The following is an 18,982-nucleotide window of genomic DNA, read 5'->3' on the forward strand; positions in this document are numbered from 1 at the left end:
GAAAAATACAGAAGAATTTTGTTCTCAGCTAATAGGGCAATAAATTAGATGCAATATATTCAGCGGGTAAAACTGGCTCTGTTAAACAACTATCACATAATAGTATTTTTATTTGGTACCAAAACTTTGTTTTTTCTAACTGCGGATAAAATTGTTTGCTGAAAATCTTGGAATTAGTAGTAGAATGAGTTAAGTAAATAAAGCCTAAGAAAATATTTTTTCTTAGCACTGATAATACACAGTTCTTAGTTTAAATTTTTCCATCAGGTTTGTTTTGCCTTTCAACAGATTTATATATATATAAAATGTGACTGAATTTAGTGTTCATGAATATGAAATAGTGGCATAGGAGCCAAAGATTCTCTTCTCAGCACTGCAAATACGCATTAGACCTGAATGACAAAATTTCTTCTGTACCTAGTTTTTGCCTCTCCTCAGCAGCAACTCCCAGTTCTGTCAAACTGCAAGGGGGTTTGAGCTAGAGAAATGTTTGCGAAATATTGGGGTGAGACCACAGCACATTTTTGCATGTACCACAACTCAGAGATTACAATACAATTATGTCCCTGAAGTTGTAGAACTAACGTTCAATATGTATCATATGCTTTATAACCCTTTCTAAAACTTATTCAGGTTGACATAACAGTTTATAACTAAAAAAATAAATAAATATGATAAAAGAAGCAACCTAGAAAAGTAGATTTTCTTGGGAATTATATGTTATAATGGCAAGAACGTGCATAGTATGTTATTTATAATATACATACTCAAAGAGAGAAAAACAGCATTAATATAACTACAACTAACTTTCACTGTAACTGAATTCTCCTAATCCAGGGTCCTAAAAAACATTAGCATGATAGCACGGGATTGCTTCAAAACAAAAACAAACAAAAATACAACCAGTAAACCAATGCTTTTTATTCAGTGGAGTCTAACATAAAAGTTACGCTTCATGCTTTACAACTATATATAGCAATATAAAATTTAGGTATCAAACTGAGAACTCTCAAGAAAGCCTCTATAGTACTTATCTTATAAATTAATACATTTTTCTTACCAAATATGCTAAGTTGAAAAATCAATACAAACTACTTTTACAGTTATCCTGGCTGCATGTTGGGGTTTTTTTGGCTTTTTTAACCACGTTATAATTCTTCTTTCCCTTTTGCAGCCCTCTTTCATATTTAACACTTATTTTCTTCTGCTGCTTTCTTCAACGTTGCTCAGAACAAAAGAGGAAATTTTTTTCCTCAGAGGAAAAATAACAAAATAGCAAGCAAAGCATATACTACACCTTCCTTTAACTATAAGGTTCCTGACACAAACGCAGCTTCAAGAACTAACTTCAGATCCAACCTCCTCAGACAGCAGCCATCTGAAAGCATTCCTGCAATTATCAGGGGTAAACGGGGAAAAAACATCAAAATGTAATTTGTCACTTAAAGGTGGACATACATCACACTTAGCCCTTACAGGGATAAGGTGAGCATTTAACATGACAAACCCTTCAGCCATTCCAGGGCTGAGTTCACTTTAATTGTCATGTACACCACTAGCTCTACTCCAACAGACCCACCTGGCACACAGAACTTATGGTATTTTAGACAGCACGGCAGAAGTCAGAACTCGTAACTGAAACACACTGTGGTTTTTGTTTTTCTGGTTTTGTTTTTTGTTTTGACTTACAGAAACATGGTGCTCAAAGAAGCAAACAGATTCAAGAAAGAAAAAGAAAAAAACAGATTCAAGAAAGAGGCGAGGCAGTGTAGGTAAAATGGTCAACAGAAGCAAATACAAGCAGCCAGGAGCATTTATGACAGTGGCACATTCTTTACTGTGAAGGACTTTTGATTCCCTTGACTTGTCTCTGAGGATAACCACCTGTTTCTGTTCTTATGAATATTTATTTTCTATCACTGTTAAAATAGTTGAGGGAAGACACCATCTGCCAAATAAAATTTTGCAGACTAATGTTCATTAACGGAAATGGTAACATTTCACGTAGAATGCAGCCTAGGTAGACCTCATTTAATAAAAACTGATCACAGTGCACAGAAGCATGCTTCTGTGTTGCCTTAGGACCCCACTGAATAGCACACCTGAAAAACAAGATTAATTCATTTCTTAGACTTTTCCCATTAAAATGTTGTATTAACCCAGGTAAGGAAATACCATTAGGGTCAGAGGGATGGGAGGGAGAAGGACAGTGAGATAATAAACAAAAAATAACTCTCCGAAAAGTCTTGTTAAAACTACATAAGCAGTAAATGCTTGTTGCGAATCAGCAGTGATATACCCTATTGGAAAGGTTAGTGACTGCAGTGCAGTAACAAGCTTAAACCTTCTGACAAGGGGTGAAAGCTTTTAAAGTAGGGTAACAATGCAGCTTAATGCAAGTTTTCATTCTGGCTTAGCCACCTGTGTATGAAGGAGACTTCCAGCTCCCCGGGCATATGGTCATACTGTGCCTTTCAGACGTTCTGGCCGACCATGGCAAGTGGTAGAAGCTGAACTTCAGAGCCCTGTTGTAACACTAAAAAGAAAAATAACCAAGGTCTGGGCAAGAATCTTAGAGAAATAACTACAAAGACTACAACATCCTACCCAGACTATACTCTTGAGTCAAGAACCTGGACAGAATGAAGTAAAAGCTTTGAAAGACTACAAAATAGCTCTGCACAAATCCACCCCAAAGATGAACTTTTAACTGATTAAATATGAACCACCTTTGTTGAAGGCTCTTGATTAATATTCCCAAACCAGATGGTTAACTTTTGAAAACAAATCACACTAAAGTAAAAAGTTTCAGGAATTACCTCAACCACTGAAAAAAAAACAAAAATTTAAATGTATTTCCAGAATAGTTCCGTACAAGCTAATGAACTCAAGCTACAGAGAAAGTCTGTATACTCAATCTGTGACACCTAATGATTAATTTATCCTTCGTTAAACAGGGACAATTTGGGTCTCTGTTCCTTGAACCAAACAGCCAGAGAAACAAGAGACTGAGCAAAGTGATTATCATTTAATAGTTTAAAGCCTGATGTGTACTTTCAGTTTGCCTAGCTAATATTATTACTCAAATCAGGGACGCGACCGTTGTTGTGAAAGTAATATTCTACCAGTAGATTAACATATGCTGCTAAGAGGAAGGGACTTCTCTGAACAGAAAATTGTTTTGTATGGAGCAATAAGGATAGCACTAATTATTGTAAAGTTTACTGCAGTTCAAAAGTGTCTAACTTGCTATTGCTGGACTGCTAAACGGACAGCATCATTAGACAGAGCGGATCGTGTAGGATAGAAAAAGCCTGAAAATATTTAGAGAAAACTGAAGTCCACTCCCAACTCCAAAAGGAACTGGTTTCTGCTGAGATAACAAAAGCATATCCATATCGTCGCTAGCTATTCATCCATATCATTTAACTGAAATACCAGATTAAACATTGCTGCTTCTCAGACATTGCCTATGGCTAAAACGGTTAGAAGGAAAAGTTTCCCATAATTACAAAACCCGATGAACTTCCCCTTCAAATGAAAAAAATAACTAATGACTGTGCAGAAAGGGGCAGCTTTTGTGAAAAGCTGCTGCTGCTGCTCAAATAACGTGACTGTAAGGACAGAGCAGCAGTCAGATCAAGACAGTAGGCCTCTTTAAACCTGCACCTTTTTCTCCAATAGTTGCCAGCAGCAGACAGAGAAACAACAAACACAACAAGCATAAGGTTATTATCTCTTCTACCGATCTATATCACAAGGATTTTTGAGCCAAAAATGTTCCATATGCCTCAACTCCAATGAATTATTCTCCCATGAAAGTCACATCATCTTTCATAGCCAGTTCAAAGTATTTCTGCTATCAAACATACTCCTTTGAAACAACTGCTGATGCATTCTAAAGACAAAAGTAGAACTTTAAATGTTTTTAGGTATTCCTAAAAACAAACAAACAAAAACACACCATCAACAACAACGACAAAAAAGAAGCAAATTCAAACAGCTGCCTGCATATTTATGGTAATTTGCTGCTTATACTGCTTGTTAACTTTGGGATTCGGCCACCCCCTCTCTATATAAGTGAAAGACAGGAATAAGCATTTGCTTTGAGCTACTGTAATACAATACAATAGCAATGAAAAAGCAAATAATAAATCAACATTTAAAATGCAGTCCAAAAAATTGAAAACTAATTAGATAACTTCCACCTCTGCAGCTGCTGTTCCTGTCAGGTAGCTGTGGTGCATGACCTAATCATAATACTAACAACTCCCATTTCAGAAAGAAAATACGTACATCTTCCAGACCAGAAAAATGCATGGATAATTGCTTATTTCATATAATGAGTCATAAAGACAAAACATGCCATATGTGATTTTTGTTTTTAATCTTGAAAATTATGCAGCAAAACCCAATTATTTCTCCTTATCAAATAAACAAATTTCAGGGATATCTCTTCGAATTTATTTTTGTTGATTCTGACTACATGGAAATGCTGAGACACATTCCCACAAAATAGTTCTCTCTATACCTTAAAATTATGAGCAGCTCAAATTGTTTTTTGATTACTAAAAGTTGTTTTTGTACATTAGGTGGATAACATCCAAGTACAGTTCTTTAAAGTGGAAGAGATGGTGGTATGTTTTCCCTGACTGAGTGTTGTTCTTCCTTTCGAATAAATTTATAGTAAGATTAACCTCATGTTTTCTACTGAAGTTATGACCTACATCATCCATTATTAAGTAATTTACAAAAAAATTATGACCAGTTGTTTCATTGTAGGTGTAACATGTAAAAAGGTATCAGGACAAAACAGGAAAAAGGAAACGCATACTACACAGGAATACACTTTATATCCCAACATTTATCTTCATTTTTGGATCTTAGCAAATAAAAATCACCTTATTTTTATTTAGCTTCTCTGAAGTAGTTAAAACATAGTATTCACTTTCTATAAAGGCTGTACTGAAAGGAAGAAGGTCAGCAAAAACCTACATTGTCTGATGAATGTTTTGAGATTCTGCAGTCTGTGCACCTGCTTCTGAAGACTTGAGTTATAAAATGATCTATTGTTCTGCCTTCAAATCTTAATTCTCAAAAGGTACAAAAACTGTAAACTTTATATGGCAACCACCAAATTGCAGGGAAAAAACAAGCAGGGACAGACTGCACTAGCTTCCTGAACACTGATCCTGCTAAGGTTTGGCTTTGAATTAATTATTTTAATTGCACACGCAGTCAGTTTTTACAAATTAAGGATATTTTGAAATGCTTTCTGAATTAGTATTTAAAATATTTGTTAAGTTCAACAATACAATTTGCCATACAATGGGGACACAATACACACTAGAAAAGGAAAATAGTTGTCCACAAAACAACGTGAAAAAAATCGAATGCTGACCTGTACCTTATATCCTAGTGAAATAATCAATTCAGAAGCAGCACAGATTTTATAGCCAATTTTTTTAGACATGCATTGTAACTAGCAGCTGTAGGGAATGCTAGAATACGCAGCAATACAAGTTGTTTTCTGCATGATCAAGTCTTGTTCCTTACCTCTGCCTCTTCAGCTGTTGCCCCATTCCCCTCTCCTCCCACACAGTGCTTTCCCTTTCATCCGGTATCAAGCCACAGAGTTGCTTTCCCTTTCATCCGGTATCAAAGCAGATCAACTAGCTCTTCCTCCTGAGGTTTATCACTCTCAAAAAAGTTCTTATCCTCATCAGTCAAAGAGCATGCTCCAATTTGAACATTAGATAAATAGCTCACTTCTCGACTTTTCTCAGTTTTTTTTCTCTAGGCCTTTGTCATTTTCATCATTTCTACTGTATCATTAACGAAGGGGTAAAGGAAGAGGACTTGGCTTAATTTCTGAAACCTGAGGTTGCCAGTATGGCTAATAAAATAAGATGTAATTGTATATAGACTTGGTACCACACAGGTACAAAATTGTCAGCACAATTGATTCTCTGTTATACATGGAAATTTTGGCACAGACAAAACAGTGATTGGTTGAAATTACTAGGATTAAATCGTGCAATCCTATAAAGCACAGTTCTGTATAATCTAACTGTAAGAATACAGGTTTGCCTGAGGAACTTAGCTACACAGCATTTTTAAAGAGGATACTTTTACTGCCAGAAGAAAAAATACACGTATCGTGAGAACAAGATTTATTCTGATTTTTTTTTTACTTAATTGCTTTGAATACTTGTGAAATCTTGCTTCAATACTTGTATAAATCCTCTGTACTTAATGTCACCACTACAATTGTCAAGTAACCAAGTACAGTGATTTACTAATTTGGAATATGTTCCACTTGTGAAGACTGACTAAAATGCAAATAAAAAAGCTTTTATAGGAAAGTTATAGCAGAAAGTAGACCAAATGTCTGATTTAAGCTAGCAGCTGTTCTTTAATCAGATTTTCACTATAAGAACTGCATAATATCAGCCAGATAGTCACATGCCAAATTCCATTCCCACTGCACCTGGAATTTCAGGATTTCCTCAACATGTCAGAAACCTCAAATCATTTCTTAAAATGAACCATCAAAAAATAAATACAACAGAATCTGTAAGTCAATCTCTTCCTATCAACTACTTACACAAGTCACACTTGAAATATTTTTTGCAGGCTTCATCTTCTCCACTTGAAACAACTGTACGGCAAACTCTGAGAATACTGGAATGTCTTCTAAATCAATTAAAACTGGCTAGCACCACTCTGTACTGAGTCCTAATTAAACCCCCATATTAATTTCCCAGAGTAAATATCAGCTCAATAAACTTAACTAAAAAGCTTTGTGTTGTGGATGATGTTTTTCTGATGATAACAAACTTCTTCATAATGTATCAACAACAGTATTGGGTAGCTGATACTCAGATAATTGTTAAGAGTCAAAGAAACATACTTGGAAGACCTCAATGTGGTAAATGCACCGTTTAAATAACAGATAAAGTTTGCAGTTCGTCTTTTTTGAAGAGCAATATAAGGATAGACTTGTATTTCCTCTTCCTTATATACTTTTTAAACTTTTCCCTTTAATTAAAATGTAGAATCTTATGTCATGTAGCTATAATTTGTTTAAAAGTAAGTATACAAAAGAATCCCTAATTAAATTGTTAGATAACCATTATGATGATTTCTCATTGTGGAAATGTATCGTCATTTCTGAGCAATGGTAACATGATAGCATCTCACAGGACTCCAGCTGATGCCAAGCCTGTTCTCATTTTCCCAGTCTCGCTTACATAAATTAGCTACAGGCCCCACTGACAGTCAGAGAATCTCCAAGTTTTTCAAGTTTGGAAATACTCCACTTTTGTCAGATCTTTACCAGTGAGGTCATAGTAAGCGAATCAATGCCAAATCGCCATGGATCTCCAGAGCGTTTGTCACAAGTTCTGGATTCTTGCTATCTAAAATCACCCATCTGCTCAAAGGCAGCACCCTCTGAACTCTGACTCCAAAAGGTTTATCGGTTACAACTTGAGAGTGCTGAAACAAAATCCAAAACCAGTCACTTTAATTACAGCCTTCACATTAAGTTAGAATGTGTGCCTGTGCTAGACACAGAGCCAACACAAATTTGCATTAGTCTGCCACTGCAGATTTCAGCATATCTTATTTAGGTTCTTATTGCAAACTCAAAGATAAACTAAACCCAAGAAAACTCAGCCTCACGCACTGGCTCGCACCACTGTGTGCTGAGTGACCTATGCTCAGGAAAGAGTATTCAACCTTAATGCTATTCTCTGTAACTTCAGGGATGAGAAGTTAACTGAAAACATGAACACTTCCAAAATCTTTAAATATATATTACATTATCATAATTTCTGGATGGCTTTTGTTCCCCGTTCTATACAGCACCAAAAGTACACGCCTATTGAAGAAAATGGTTGTGAAGTATCATGCACATTGACTTGAATGAAGCAGCTGTTGAAACACGACAGAATAGACTTCAGTAAGTTGTACTTTGCTCAGATGCCAGCACACAACAATTTCATAACAGAACTAGTTGTACAATACGATTAACTGCTACTTGGTACAAAAGCACTAACTTTCAGTTCTTACAGCAGCATAAAGAACCCTTTTATGGATACTGCTGTAAACAAGGTATTTCCTTTCATTCCTCAAAGCTTCTCGCAATTTCCAAATGATCGGCCAAACCATTTATTGACTCAATACATAATCAAAACTTGTTTACAAACTGTATGCCATTCACTATTTTGTGCCTACAAATGTGATTCACTGTAGATTAACATAAACAGCATGCATGCTGCTATCATGTAAGACCAAAAAAGAAAAAAAAAGAAAAAAACCCACCTTTAACTAGAGAAGTATAAAATAAAGGGAATGTTTGCCATTTTTTTTTTCCCAAGCAATACATAGTAAGTATTCCCTGAAGATAAATCGCAGAAAGGCAAAGGATAGCTTTAGAAAGCAACCACCTGGAATTACTTGGTGCCACGTTTGGAGTCCCCCTCGTCTCTCATCAAGATTTTTTAATTGAAAAGGTTTTACAGTATGTTGACACTACTTATCATTGATCTTGTGAAATTTACAAAGCAGTTTGAAAATTGAGGGAATGCTATACAGGCTAGTTGCTACAAACACACAAAGATTTTTAACGAAAGTCTATACACAACACAATGTGCAATAATATTTTCCATCCCTTCCATATTTTTGGTTTTACTATGAGTTTCCTAAATCCAGCTAATAAGTGACCCCTAGCGGTTAGGTACCTTCCCTCACTCAAAAAGCTGCATAAAAAGCCTCAACTGCTTCCAGGTTTTCAGAGCAATATGGATTCCTGGTGATTTTAATGTAATGCCAACACTGCTAAAGCTCAGCTGTGCAGGGATGCTGATCGATACTGGAATCTCACACTGCTAGACAGCCTGATCCCTAGTGAATTCACTGAAAATACCCGCGGTATGCCAGCCTTTTTTCAATAAAGAGATCCATACTGAGCTTGAAAAAACATGTATGAGTGAATAAGTAATTGAGAAATAATTTAGCCTTCTGACACTTCCAGAAGCCAGCAGAAGCAAACTCAGTTATCAGTAAGAACTCAAGCCTTGACTAGTCTGCAAATAGGAAAAGGACTTTCTATTGCATATTTAAATTTTGTCTCAAAAGTTAGTAAAAAAAAAAAAAGACATTTATAGTTTCTTAGTCTTTTGGACTTTAAGACTAGCTAAAAATGAAGTGTCTAAACAGAGCCATGAAATCCCAGTTTCTTGTAATTGTGTCTGAGGTTAAGTGTAGTACCCCTCGTTGTCTTTTTGTCCAACGCCCCTTCATAACAGACACCTCCCATGCTTTCTCTCTCTTTCTCAACAGCATCAGCTAAATGCTTCTCATCAGCAGAGGTGAAAGTTTATTTTTCAGCATAAAATAAAATAACTTTTCAAGGCAAGATGTCAGTATAATAACCCTCACTGATTGAAACAAGCTCTTTTCATCTGAGGAGAGCCAAGAAAATACATTCTCTTCAACCTCTGGAGACAGAGGATTGCTCCTGTTCCCAGACAATGAGACTGAAAAGGCCACTGGAAAGACCAGCCAGCAGCAGAGACCTGAAAATTCGGAAAGCATTGCCCCTTCCCTGTCCCCCTCCCTTATTTGTGTGGGGCTGTTAGGTGTTAGGAGAGGAAGAAGGAAGTCCAACATAGCACTGATGTTCTTTCTGCGACAGTAGCATGCTGCTTCCCTTCCCTTGTCATGCTCCCATCACCTCTTTCAGCTGTGGGGAAGAATACAGGTGTCAGACAGCAAATCTAAAGCTACCCATTACTCTTGAAGTCATTGGTGCACCCCATAAAATTACCTACTGCTGTTATACTTAGAGAGTATCACTCTGCCACTGTATTCCCAAGCTCCTTTATCTCACCTCCCCTGTGACAACCCCTTCCTCCTGTCACAGCAACACTCTCAGTCCCTCACAAGTTCCTGCCTCATTACTACTTCTTGGCCTGCCAGCAGGGAGGTGACAAGAACAGGGTGGGTGTTTCTGTCACAGCTAGGTTTAAGAAGACTGGGAACCCCACTAACATCTCTTTATTGCCAGGAAAGACTGACAGAATGCCTTGGCATACAACTAGCTTTGAAAAGCATCCTGCCCTGGACTGTATGACACAAAGTTTACTGTAGAAACTCAACTTCATTTAAGTTTTTCTCTCTCTGCTGAATAGTTGGAACTCAGAAGTTTAAAAATTTTACTGAAGAACTGGCTGATCTGTAATAGGAAACTATCCTAATTACGGGTATACAGAATAACAGAATACAGAGGAAAATAGAGAAAGACACAAAGTCCTTATTTCATCTCTGCCCATCTTACTCCTTTATTACAGGTTTTACAAATCTCCTGTTCTCTGAGATACAAGAAGCAGTACCTTGGTTCCCATCCACAGATTTCCTTCTCCTCTCCTCATTAGTGCTACACCTGTCTTCAAGTCCCACAGTTCATCGCTCCTTCTGTATGCTAGAGAGGGAAAGCACAGAAAACAGAAGAGCATCCCTCCTCACAATTATGCTATCAAGTTACCGCAGATTAAGACATTATCTTGTGCTTGGTGAGCCACAGTAACTGACCATAATCATTCTTTTAGCCATCCACAAATATGAAGTAAAAACCATACCAGCTTAAACCTCTACGATGTATGCCACCATGCCTTTGAGTCCTATGCCCAGCACTATCATGGGGAAGGTGCCCAAAAAGCCCTACAAATGCCAAGCAGTTCCGAGACTTGCTTTTTTCCAAGGTGAACCTGCAGAGAATGGAGCTGGCAAGCTTCTCACTTCTTTATTAGTAGACCTAGGAGGCTCCCCCTGAGCACCATGCAGCACTTCTGTGCTGTGCGGGTGAGGAGCCCTGGCACAGGCTGCCCAGAGAGCTGTGGGGGCTCCTCCTTGGGGATCTCCAAAAGCCGCCTGGGCCTGGCCCTGGGCAGCCTGCTCTGGGTGGCCCTGCTTGGGCAGGGCTTGGAGCAGGTGGCCTCCAGGGGTCCTTCCCACCTCAGCCATCCTAAGATTCTGTAAACCAGGAATTTGCAGAGGCTTACGCCTCAGTCAGGGTAAAATTAGTTTTCAGATGAATGGCTTCCTATATTCCTCTGTCCAACAGAGATCCGAAGTGCCAAAGCAAGAGAGGGTCCCAAACAGCCCTCTTAGAGGGTCATTCTGTTCAGAACCATATAAAAACAACACCAGAATTGGGGACTATTATTAGAATCTCATATTGATACCCACAGTTTTTAAATGAATGACAGTAACACTGAAATAGTTTGGGTTTGTTATAAAGAAACACAGTTAATTTGAGGAATAAGTGGAGGAATATAAAACAAACAAAAGCAAACCCACCCCCACCATACACATGTAACTCAAATTTTGCAAGCCAACAAATAACTTTGACTGAATTTATTACAGAAAAAAATTAAACACATTAAGTTAAGTTACAAGTATGTTTGAATTGATAGTACTGTTATCAATCCTGGTGTTAAATTTCACATATAAATTCTTCAGAAAGCCACCTGAGAAAGGAAAACAAACAAAAACCTACCTGTCAGGATGCAAATGGTTTGCCAGATGCACTGTTTTGCCTAAGCAGTTTCCCAAAAAGAATAAGTTATTCCAGCAAATAGACATTTCACTGATACAGCTGCATTTACACTGCCGCATCTACATGACAGGGTTTCGTTATTGGTGTGTTTTTTGTTGGTGGTGGTGGTTTTTTTTGTTTGTCTGTTTTTGTTTTGTTTCTCATGTACTGCCAAGTTATCTGGCAATATTTCACTGATCAATTGAAATGATACATTAACAAAAGTAAAATACTTTGGACACAGACTATTCATCAGTGATCAGCAGGATCTTTCAGATACCTCACAAAAGCATGTGTTTCATTCAATGTTTTTCTCATCTCTCAGATTACTGCTGAACTAAAGAAAGGAGCAAATTTCCTTTCTGGAATAAATACTTTCAAAGGGCTCCTGGTTTTTGTCCTACTGGCTAAAAGGCAGTAATGAAGCTACACTTTAAGGATGGTAGGAAAGAATAAGCAGGCTTCTTATTTTCTAGATGTGAATAAAAAGATTGGATAACAATCAAAATCAATATTTTGAATTTTAGCATAACCATCCCTCACTTTAGCACTGGATTTTTTTTTATAAAACTGTGCAGTTTTGCAGTTGAATCTCAAGTTCTACAATAAGTACTGACATATATGGAAATATTTCAGAAACAATTGTCCCAAAATGTACCCTGAAATCTAGGTTCATTATAGTGTTAGCTAAGAGTTCAAATTTCCCATCCTCAAAGAAAGATTTATTCAGGATAAAGTAACTTCATACTCTCTTTGCTGACATAATGGACTTGGAATTTCAAAACAGCCGATGGCACCACAGAATCACAACTTAAGACTACAGCCCAAGATGTAAAATTGGTCTAAGTGGTTCTGCTATGAAGTACCTGAGTTAGTCAGATACACAAAGTCATCTTTGTCTTGCGTTATTCTTTTCAGCATGGCATTGTCTACCTGAAGGTGTCCTTTAAAAGAAGGTTTGAAATTCAAGAGATGTTAAATTATTCTCTCTGTCTCCAGTAAACAAAAGTTAAAATCCCCAACTTCAAACTTCAGGCAATGTGCTTGTATTGACTATTTATTATTCTGGAAGAACATACTGTTTAAAAGATGGTTACTAGCTCAGCCAAACCAATGAAGACTGATTATATCTATCTCATCGTTTGGCTGCCATCCGTTTGAAGATACTGAAAAAAGTCACTCAGCATAACACACCCTGAGTTACTAGTCAAGTTTAAAAAGCTTCATATGAGCAAATGTATGGGAGTAATGTACTTCCTAATGGAAATAATCACTATTCTGACAAATCTTTCTCATTCTTCAAGGAGTGAATTCTTGTTTCAAGTTTCCGTGAAACCCAGAATACGTTATGCTGAAATTTAGAGCAATAAAATACAATCCTAGCCTTTATGTCTGAAAAATTATCCTTTAAGATGGCAATGTGAAAGAGTAAATATTTGAGTGTTTAAAGGCAAAGCTGCAGAAAAAATCAGATCTCTATGCTTGAAGCTGCCACCGAACATATGGGTGCCAGACAACAGGCATACACTGATCACCATTTGTTTCAACACTTTGATTTCACCCAGCACCACAGTGACATATAATTTTCTTTTTACAGCAATGCACAAGTCTACAGTCTGCTTAACACCATATCAAGGAGAGAGGAAACGAAAAGTTCTGTGTTTCAATATCAATACTTTTCATTAAAATGACTTTTAAGAACAGCAATTTGTGCAGATTTAACTGAACTTTTAGCCACCAAGTAACCTGCCTTTCATACTACACTACTTTTGCTTCAAACACTGCCTTCATTGTTGCTGTAGCACAGTATCAATATGTTTTTTCCCTAGTTAATTGAATTTAAAAATGTCCATATGTGTGTATCTGAAGTAAACCATACTTGCAAGCCTTAGTGCAAAAAATCTTGTGATGAAAGAGTTGCCTCAAGTGCTGTTACTTTCCAGGCCCATTACCCTGTACTCTATTTACAAGAAAGGAGATCAGGAATAAAATGTGCACGCTGTCACAGAAATCATTCAACACCAACAGCAGCCAGCACTAGCTGACGATTTGACTAGCATAATTCCACATGCTAAGATATAGACCTCTAAACAGATGGACAATGTCATCCATTATTCAAGTATTAGAGCTTTTACTTTAATTCAAAGCTACAATGTTACCAGAATTTCAATCTCAGACTGGTAGAGCCTCTGGCCATTTTTGGAAAAAGCCATGTAAATGAAAGAAACACAGAGGAAAAAAAGAATAAAACTGATAATCCTTGAGATATGGAAATCAATCACAGCAGTCAGATTACCTGAAAAGTGACACACACAAGAATTGAATAAATTATATTTTCTAGTTTGACATTTTTTTCAGAAAGCTAATGGCAGTTCTGTTGATATTTGGATAGCTTTTTTAAATCTATGTAATAAGACTGATTTTAAGGTGTTTGATAACCATATGAACTACAAACTAAATTTCAATATACAAACCCTAGGGAGAAAAATAACAATAATTCCAACCTCTCCCCCTCACAAGCAGATGAAAGTTTTATTACAAAAGGTACCTTCTAAGACATAGAGAGCAGACAAGAAGAACTTTAAGTCTTAATTCGTAATCAAGTTTGTAACAGTTAGCCTAATATGGATGGGACCATTAATAGCATTGCAATAATAATGTAGAAAGACATAGATTGTTCAGGAATTTTAGGCTGAGGAAAACACAAGAGAAGATACTTACTCATTCAATAAAGTTGAATACATTTTATATAAAGTTCACAACATAGCAGGAAATTTGTCTGATGGAAGCTGTGAAGTGATAAAGGAAGAAAGGGAGTGGGGAGGACAAATCAAGGAAATCACACAGAACAGGAAACAGATCTACTGCAAATTGAAGCCTACAGAAAGAAAAAAAACTAAGCAAACTAGCACTTTAAGTTCAAAGAATTAAAAAGGACAAAAACCTACATTTTTTTCTTAATGAAGTAGAAAATGCAGAGCATAATCAATTATTTCTCACACATAAGAAAAAGGAGCTTATAGTTTCTAAAATGAATAGAAAACTCTGACGAGGTTAGGTGTTACCAGTGGTTTTTAAACATAGTGGTACAGATGCGACTTCCAGAAAGGAAGGCAGGCAGGAAGGCAGGCAGGAAGCCAATGAACTGCCAGCTCTTAGAAAGAAGAACACTTGCCATTCTTCTGTTTTCCCCTAAGTATCCACTACTGGCAACTGCTAAGAGGACATTAGGATTGATTGATCATCAGTTGACTCATCACGGCATTTCTTATTCCAGAGTGGAAAATCATCCAAAAATCCTTTGTTCTCAATGAACGTAAATTGCTTAATCTCTCAGGATGTACTCTCTGATACATCCCAGAGACTTGTACAGGGAAAGCTCTTTCTACAAATAGTGACAATAAATAGATTGAAATTCAAGAATAATAAAGCTAGCAAGACAGTTTCCTTCATCTCCATTTCCAGTACTCATGAAATACACTGTGATCTGAAACTCATTTACATATTTCTGAAATTATTCACCTACCAGATAGATTTCATGGTATCTTCTTGCTCTCTAGGAAAAGTTAGAAAACATGTAAAACAGAATGTATGTAGAAAAATAAATAACTTGCTAGAAAGCTCAAGTATGACATATTCCTTACGTATTTTAATATGCTACCGCTTTATTATTAACTGTAGCTCATACACACAAGTGGCAACTTCCCTTCATACAATATTCAGGAAGTATGTCATAGCCAAAGTGAAAAACATTGAAACAATGACTACACATATGAGTGCTGAAAAACTACAGTTTAAAAAATACTGTTTTTAAAATGTTTTTCCACAATCTTGATATAAGATTTAACTATACAGTATACACTTTAAAAATATCTTTAATGGCCTGCAACCTGTAATATGCCACTAGATGGCAAGTTTGGACAGAATTAGCTAACTTTTTTATAACACAGTATGATTGTTTGAAAACTGCAAGTGCATGGGAAAGATCAATACTCACAACAAAGAACGAAGGAGAAAAAGCACAAAAAAAGTATGAGATCGATAACCTCCAAGTCTTCTGTATACAGCGTATTTAATATTAGTCAGAAATGTTGATTGAGTTTTAGTTTTGTTTTTGTCTGCCACACAAACAGATAGCTGATTATTTTGAGTTTACCACTGACAGACAGAGAAGAACTTGTTTTAAATCTGGTCACAGACAGAAGCACTGGCTGCACCAACCATGAGAATCGATGGCTTGGAGGAAGGCTGGAAAGGTAAGCAGCAGAGTTCCATCCCGGGAAAATGGACTCCAGCTTATTTAAGGAATTGCTCATTAGGATTCCTTGGAAAACAACCACAAAGGAAAGGGTACCCAGGTTGTACAACCGATCTGTAAAGTAAACTTATAGAGAACTTGTCTATTCTGAACCATTCTGCTATGCAGGAAGACCAGACCTGATTGGCTAAGCAGGGAGCTTTTTGATGAACTAACGCATAAAAAGAACATGTGCACAGTAGAAACATGGACAAGCAATAAGAGAAGTATATAAAAACATAATCTGGGTATCTACAGACAAAACTCAGGATGGTAAATACCCACCAAGAGTTAATTTAGTGCTGGACAGTAGGGGTAACAAGAAGGGATACCACAGATTCGCACGTTCCCAAAAGTTGTTCAGGGAAAACACTGGTGCACTGACATACGGGGAAGACAACCTAGCAACAGACAATGCAGAAAAAGCTGAAGTACTCAATGCCTTTTTTGCATTGGTCTTCAGAGGCAACTGCACCCAAACATCAATGTGCACCAGCATGATCTGGGAAAGGAAGAGGCAGGAAACAATGATGGAATCGTCAACTGTGAAGGACTACTCAAGAGAAGCTGAACTCATTCAGATTCATAGGGGCAAATGGAATTCATTGAAGAGACCTGGAAAAGAACTGGCTTATGCAATTATGAATTTGTCTGGATCTGCTGTTGACCTGCCTGCCACACAATGAATAATGTGACACATCACATATTTTTCCATCTATAAGGAACGTAATGACTACCATACCCACCTTTCAGGCAGTTTAAGGATTAATGAGCCTGTACTGTGTTTGGAAAGTACAATCTAAATCTCAAACACCATCCAAGTCATATGAAAACATTCAGCTGTAGTATGTCCCTTTGTTCACTGATTGATACTGTAACCAAACAAGGATGTTTGGCTATATGATGGAAAGAGGCATCCAAGGAGGAGCTAAAGACAGACATCTCTTTTCTGTGCTAATGTAAGGGTGGCATAGAAAAGGAGCAGGAATCAGATAAGCATGCTAGGAGTAAGACGCAACAGTGCTAAATGCACTGGAAAACAAACACCTCGGTGATCATGAGTAGCCTATATTGCTTTTCAATCACTTATTGCTTTACCCCTTCAGATCAATACAATATGGGTCTCCTGTGCTTGAAGTTGTATTCAAAAAATAAATAAAAAAAAGGAAAAATAAGTTAAAGTTACTGCTTTATATGTTCTTCACAGTTCTTCATAGCAGTGTCTCAAACTGAAAAGTACTATACAGTCAGCTAACTGTTTGAATTATAAGGAACTGTTCTGTTTCTAACAAATACCAGAACATCCTCAGGAATAAAGCTCTTCATTGTCTAATTACACACCCTTTCCCATTCACTCTGGTCTTTCAGTTTTGGTCTGCCCTATCATTTTCCGTAATTTTCTGTATAGGCTGCGAACAAAAGATGAAACACACTTTCTACCTGCTTTTAAGTAAAAATAAATCCTGTCTTATAAATCAGTTCTTTCTGTACTTTACCACAAGCTTATGGTTTGATATTGCAGAAGTATGTAAATAAGCACAAAAATTCTTAAGAAGTATAGTAAATAGTTAACCCTACGAAAGTTCCTCATTGTTAAATTCAAAGCTACTATTATCAGGTAACAAAATAGTGATGAAGTAGAAATTAAGCCTCCTGTTTACTTGTAATATACATGCAAAGCTCTCCAAACAAAAACACTACATAAGAAACAAGCTGTATTCAACTGAACACTGAATTTGTCTTGTAGGGTAAATCTCAATCAACTGAAATGTACGTAGAAGCCTTACCTCATCAGAAGAGAGAAGGTAAATAGGCGTTAAAGGAGGAATTTCACTTAATTCACAACTCAGGCCAAGTGATACCAGGATCTCCTTGAGAACTTCATATCTCTTGGTGTTGCTCATCTTAAGCAAATTAAAATCCTCTTCAGTTTGGAAATCCACAGAACTGATATCCAGTTCCAAGTGCACCTGGCAGGATATGTGCAAAGAAAACTTCAAAAACCATTTTACTGGTATTACACATTTTAGAGTGACAGAGAGATGGGCACAGGAGTTCCAAAAGCAGCTCTGTCTTGACTCTGGTTGCTGAACTATCCAGCACGACAAGTGTCATTTAAAAGTCTTATGCTTTCATCATACCTACATGTAGAGCTTTATCATCCTAATAAAGGAGGGAATACCTATACATTTATAGGTGTCAGCTCAGAGACCACAGTTGCCAGCAAGCAACAATTTTCTCGAAAACTACATAAAATATCCCTTCTAAATAAACCGACATTCTCCTGGAGGACTTGTTCAAATCTGTAAGTATTCACTAATTTAAACTTCTTCTGGGGCATTTATGTCTGTTAGCACCCTACAACCAACACCAATACTGGTCACATTCCAGCTTGTACAAGAGAATAATTGCATTAATATTGAAAGACCTTTATCAGACGTTGCACAAGATCAGAGGAATTCAGCCTGAGCAAATCCTTACCGTGTCACACAAATTAAGTTGCCATCAGCACAGTTAAGGAAATGTGTCTGGAAGTCAGCTAAAAACCCTACAACACCACTTTGTAGAGAATCACATCTCCAGCTGAAGAAGATCTTTAAAAGTAGAAATGATATGCATTAAAAAATCCCTTCTAGGCCTTTTTTTTTCCTGTTTCAAAATATTTAGAAGCTTTAGCATTCTGCTATATGCACATTCATTTAATGAAAATCACAAGCTGTTATTTGTGCTCATGTCTCCCACTTTGCACATTTTAACGATGTTCTTCCTCTTTTATAGATGATCTACTTTACCAGAATTCAGAGAAGTCTGCTGAAGGTAGGAGGGGACAGATATGGACAACAGAAGAGCACAGAAAAAGGGTAACAACTAGTTTGTGACAGAATATTTAATGGCTGATGTCACTGTCAACCCCCTGAAGAGAAAACAATAAGGCTTTTCAAATCCAGACTGGAAGTCATTTAAAATTATAAAATGACACTCTAATCCTTTTAATCTGATTTTTGAAGCTACACTATAATGCCCTTTTTCTGGGGAAAACCTCTGCAGTATTAAGTTTTATTACAGCAGAAGGATCAATT

The 18,982-nt window shown here is 36.9% G+C and overlaps 1 protein-coding gene across 3 annotated transcripts in view; it reads right to left on the bottom strand.

The window, feature by feature from the left end:
- Positions 1-18,982, bottom strand: part of HLCS (holocarboxylase synthetase) — a 126,824-nt gene that overhangs the window by 93,447 nt on the left and 14,395 nt on the right. For all 3 annotated transcript variants that reach the window (XM_066978663.1, XM_066978669.1, XM_013181287.3), the window contains one exon: positions 17,690-17,872. In XM_066978663.1, the coding sequence (XP_066834764.1) occupies positions 17,690-17,872 (183 nt within the window). The remainder of the gene's footprint in view (positions 1-17,689; positions 17,873-18,982) is intronic.

The sequence above is a fragment of the Anser cygnoides genome, chromosome 1, assembly GCF_040182565.1.
Source record: "Anser cygnoides isolate HZ-2024a breed goose chromosome 1, Taihu_goose_T2T_genome, whole genome shotgun sequence".
In the NCBI taxonomy this organism is placed as follows: Eukaryota; Metazoa; Chordata; class Aves; order Anseriformes; family Anatidae; genus Anser; species Anser cygnoides.